Here is a 5,436-nt window from a genome sequence, read left to right on the forward strand (position 1 = left end):
TCATTGCCAAAGTTGTTCAGAGGTAAGCTGGGTGGTTTGTTGTGCTGCACTCCAAATTGTACAGGTGAACTCTGTGTCTGTCCTGTATTTATCCCAGCGGTTTGGAGCTGTTCTGAGTTGTGGTAGTGTTGGTTGGGAAGAGAGAATCATAGAATCACAGACTGGTTTGGGTGGGAAGGGACCTCGAAGCCCATCCAGTCCCCCCCCCTGCCATGGGCAGGGACCCCTTCCACTAGACCAGGTTGCTCCAAGCCTCATCCAGCCTGGCCTGGGACACTTTTAGGGAGGGGGCATCCACAGCTTCTCTGGGCAACCTGTCCCAGTGCTCCCCACCCTCTGCAGGAAGAATTCCTTCCTGATGTCCCATCTCCCTCTCCCTCTTCCCGTTTAAACCTTTTAAACCTTGTCCTGTCACTTCCTGCCCTTGGAAAAAGTCCCACCCCCAGCTTTCTTGTAGCCCCCCAGGCACTGGAAGGGGCTCTAAGGTCTCCCCAGAGCTTCCCTTCTCCAGGCTGAACCCCCCACCTCCCCCAGCCTGTCCCCATGGCAGAGGGCCTCCAGCCCTCGGAGCATCTTCGTGGCCTCCTCTGGACTCGCTCCAACAGCTCCGTGTCCTTCTGCTGTTGGGGCCCCAGAGCCAGAGGCAGAACTGCAGGGGGGTCTCCCCAGAGTGGAGCAGAGGGGCAGAATCCCCTCCCTTGCCCTGCTGGCCACGCTGCTCTGGATCCAGCCCAGGATCCGGTTGGCTTTCTGGGCTGCCAGCGCACACGGCTGCTTGGAGAGGAAAGAGCTTGTGGAGGAAAGCTGGGACCCCTATTGAAAATTCCAGTCCAGACATTGAACCATAGCTACCTTTTTTGGGGTGCGTGTCCGAGGTGCCTACCTATTCGTGCTTCCTGCTGTGGTTGGTTCCTTTCCAAGTCTTGTAAAACACGGAAGAGCTCCTCCCAGTTTGCCATGCACACAGGACTTTCGTCGAGGTTCCTCCACCCCAGCCACCACTCAGAACACAGCAGAATGTTACCAGTGCACGACACACACCTCTTCAGCAACAATAGCTGTTTTTTTAATTTTAGGACATGACAGGCTTGTCCTCCTTGAGTAGAACGTGGTATTATCATTAATTTTTACAAGGTTGCAGGAAGTGAGGTGTGCCAAGCTTAGACAAAGGTGGTTTTCTGGCAGGATTGAGAGTAACAACCCAGATTGCTTCCTGTGCTTGAACTGCAAGATCGTGATCTCTCGTCTCTTGGTTATTAGAGTTAATTGGTTGATTAACTCTCCTTAATGTGATGGCAGGGCAATGCGTAAAGGCACGGTTGTCTCGTGGGTAGATGAGCATGGTGGGATAAGCCTAAATACAAGCAGAATAGCAGGGTCCCGTTGCCCTGTGCTACCCCAGAGCCTTGCTGCTTGCTTTGTGTCCGCTGAAGTCGTTAAAACGCCTTGGGTGAACATCGCTGCAGGGCGGCGAGGCACGCGCTCACTCCCTCTCTCTTGTGTCTTGCAGGTGTATGTCCATTCCTGTCACCATGAGAGCAATTCGTAGGAAAGCAGAAACCATTCAAGCCGAGACGCCGGCCTTGTCCCTCATTGCAGAGACAGTAGAAGATATGGTGAAGAAAAACCTGCCCCCAGCCAGCAGCCCAGGGTATGGCATGACCACAGGCAGCAACCCAATGAGTGGTACCACCACCCCGACAAACACTTTTCCCGGGGGGCCCATCACTACTTTGTTTAACATGAGCATAAGCATGAAAGAGAGGCATGACTCGGTGGGCCATGGGGAGGACTTCAGCAAAGTGTCTCAGAACCCTATTCTCACTAGTTTGTTGCAGATCACAGGGAATGTTGGGTCTACCATTGGCTCAAGTCCGACCCCTCCCCACCACACACCACCACCAGTATCCTCACCGGCAAGCAACACCAAGAACCACCCCATGCTCATGAATCTTCTTAAAGAGAATCCCCCTCAGGATTTCTCCACTCTGTACGGGAGCAGCCCTCTGGAAAGGCAGAACTCTTCCTCTGGCTCCCCCAGAATGGAAATGGGTCCGGGGGGAAATAAGCAAAAGAAAAAAAAATCCCGCATGCCGGCCGACAAGCCCAAACATCAGACTGAGGATGATTTCCAGAGGGAGCTCTTTTCTATGGATGTTGACTCCCAGAATCCCATTTTTGATGTCAACATGACCGCAGATACCCTGGACACCCCGCACATTACCCCGGCGCCCAGCCAGTGCAGCACTCCTCCGACCACGTACCCGCAGCCCATACCTCACGCGCAGCCCAGTATTCAGAGAATGGTTCGACTCTCCAGTTCGGACAGCATTGGAGCCGATGTTACCGATATCCTTTCGGATATAGCGGAGGAGGCCTCCAAGCTCCCCACCACCACCGAGGACTGTCCGCCCATTGGGACTCCAGTGAGAGACTCTTCTAGTTCAGGACATTCCCAAAGTGCCCTCTTTGACCCGGATGTTTTTCAGACGAACAATAGCGAGAACCCGTACACGGACCCAGCGGACCTGATAGCAGACGCTGCTGTGAGCCCCAGCAGCGATTCCTCAAACCATTTTTTTCCCGATGGAGTCGATTTCAATCCCGACTTGCTCAACAGTCAGAGTCAAAGTGGCTTTGGGGAGGAGTACTTTGATGAGAGTAGCCAGAGTGGAGACACTGATGACTTCAAGGGCTACGCATCCCAGGCTCTAACTACTTTGGGGGTGCAAGTCTTGGGGGCTGATGGGGGGGAAAATAAATTTAAGGGGAGCAATCAGTCCGATACGGTAGATTTTAGTATTATTGCAGCTGCGAGCAAAGCGCTGGGGTCCTCTGACATCATGGAGCATCACAGTGGAGGTCAGAGCCCTTTGCTGAATACAGGGGATCTAGGAAAAGAAAAGTCTCAGAAACGGGTCAAGGAAGGCAATGGCTCTGGAAGTAACATGCCAGGTCCCGGAATAGACGGGAAGCCTGGGAAGCGCAGCCGGACGCCGTCCAGTGATGGGAAAAGTAAAGAGAAGCTTCCAAAGCGGAAAAAGCAGGAGACGGATGGGAAATCTCCATCCCACAGTTCATCCAACAGGCCTTTCACGCCACCAGCCAGCACAGGTGGGTCCAAATCTCCCGGGAGTTCGGGCAGATCTCAGACTCCTCCTGGTGTAGCTACTCCTCCGATTCCAAAAATAACCATTCAGATCCCAAAAGGAACGGTGACTGTTGGGAAACCGTCTTCACACGGCCAGTATACAAGTAGCGGCTCTGTCACCTCCTCCAGCAGCAAAAGCCATCATAGCCATTCTTCCTCCTCCTCCTCTTCTTCCTCCTCGTCAACCTCAGGCAAAATCAAAAGCAGCAAATCGGAAGGGTCTTCGGGCTCAAAGATGAGCAGCAGTCTCTACTCGAGCCAGGGCGGCTCAAGCTCAGGCCAGTCCAAAAGCTCGGCTCAGTCGGTGGGAAAGCCCGGATCCTCCCCCATCACCAAACACGGCCTCAGCAGCGGTTCCGGGAGTACCAAGATGAAACCTCAAGGAAAGCCATCCTCACTAATGAACCCTTCCATGAGTAAACCAAACATCTCTCCGTCTCATTCCAGACCCTCGGGAGGTTCTGACAAGCTCGCTTCTCCCATGAAACCTGTCCCAGGAACTCCGCCATCATCTAAAGCGAAGTCGCCTATCAGTTCAGGTTCTGGAGGCTCCCATATGTCTGGGACCGGCTCAAGCTCGAGCATGAAATCTTCTTCAGGAATGGGATCCTCCGGGTCTATGTCACAGAAACCACCTCCCTCGTCAAATTCTTCAACGGCATCTTCATCTTCCTTTTCCTCTAGTGGGTCTTCCATGTCTTCATCTCAGAACCAGCATGGAAGCTCCAAAGGGAAGTCTCCCAGCAGAAACAAGAAGCCATCTCTGACTGCAGTCATAGACAAACTTAAACATGGGGTTGTCACTAGCGGGCCTGGTGGAGATGACCCGATGGATGGACAGATGGGGCCAAGTTCCAATTCCTCAAGCCATACTATGTCCTCCAAACACAATATGTCTGGAGGTGAGTTCCAGGGCAAACGCGAGAAGAGCGACAAAGAGAAATCGAAAGTCTCTGTTTCTGGAGGATCTGTTGACTCCTCTTCCAAGAAGAATTCAGATTCCAAAAACGTTGGAAGCACTGGAGTGGCCAAAATTATCATCAGCAAACACGATGGTGGTTCCCCTAGCATTAAAGCCAAAGTAACTTTGCAGAAACCCGGGGAAGGAGGTGGGGATAGCCTAAGGCCTCAGATGGCTTCTTCCAAAAGCTATGGGTCCCCTCTCATCAGCGGATCGACTCCGAAACACGAGCGCTGCTCTCCCAGCCACAGCAAGTCACCAGCGTACACTCCCCAAAACATAGACAGCGAGAGCGAGTCGGGCTCTTCCATAGCCGAGAAATCCTACCAGAACAGCCCCAGCTCTGACGATGGCATTAGGCCTTTGCCCGAATATAGCTCAGAAAAACACAAGAAGCACAAAAAAGAGAAAAAAAAAGTGAAAGACAAAGACCGGGACAGAGATCGGGATCGAGAGAAAGACCGAGACAAGAAGAAATCTCACAGCATGAAGCCCGAGAGCTGGTCCAAGTCCCCGATTTCGGCTGACCAGTCTCTCTCCATGGCAAGCAGCGCTATCCTTTCGGCGGAGCGACCGTCCCGGGCTAGCCCTGAGTTTCTGATTGGGGAAGAAGATGACGATCTCATGGATGTTGCTTTAATTGGCAATTAATCTTCTTAATGTCTTGACAAGATGAGCTGCGTGTGGGACCCGCGGGTCCTGGAGGTGGAACGAAAGGAAACCTGCCACGCTGATTTTTACAGGACAGGAGGGGAAAGGTATTTCCAAGGATCTCCAAAGACTGAAGAGGAAGTGTAAGTGCCAGCGGGGGTCGTTTGGCAAGCCAGGATCCTTTCTGTGGCCTTCCTCCTGTGGGATTACGCTCGTGCTTCATTTACAAGTATTAATAGCCCCGTTAGGGCCAGTGGGGGTAAAGCTCGGTGTGAGGGTGTGGGAGCAGACCCACAGAAACATAGGATATTCCGGGGGAGTTGGGAGTTCCCCTGTCTCCCTTCCCATTCAGAATAGGTTGCTTTTGGTTTTAGGAAGTTTTAAATTTAATTATTTTAGGGCACGTTTTAGGATTGGGTTTTATTGGTTTTTCTAAAGGGTGGTTGGAAGGAAAAAAACCACCAAGTTTTTTTTTTTTAATTATTTCTGGGACATCTCTTCAGCGCGGTGCTGAGGAGCTTTATCTTCCTCCGATAGGAGCTGCTCCGCGGAACCGGGCGCTGCGCTCTGACGGATGGCGGCATTTTATTCCCGGGGCACGGTGCTGAAGGATCGCTGTCTGATCACCTCCCTTTCGTTTTAGCTATTTATTTATGGCCGCATCCGAACGCCT

General features: G+C 52.4%; 1 protein-coding gene across 1 annotated transcript in view; it reads left to right on the plus strand.

The window, feature by feature from the left end:
* LOC104506412 (mediator of RNA polymerase II transcription subunit 1-like) overlaps positions 1 to 4,763 on the plus strand; it is a 13,222-nt gene extending 8,459 nt beyond the window's left edge. The window contains 2 exon segments of the mRNA XM_010147348.1: positions 1 to 22; positions 1,511 to 4,763. The exon segment at positions 1 to 22 is cut by the window's left edge and continues 9 nt beyond it. Coding sequence (XP_010145650.1) covers positions 1 to 22; positions 1,511 to 4,763 — 3,275 coding nt within the window.
* The last annotated feature ends 673 nt before the right edge of the window (positions 4,764 to 5,436 follow it).

Source organism: Eurypyga helias, unplaced genomic scaffold (assembly GCF_000690775.1).
Source record: "Eurypyga helias isolate BGI_N326 unplaced genomic scaffold, ASM69077v1 scaffold26872, whole genome shotgun sequence".
NCBI classification, from domain to species: Eukaryota; Metazoa; Chordata; class Aves; order Eurypygiformes; family Eurypygidae; genus Eurypyga; species Eurypyga helias.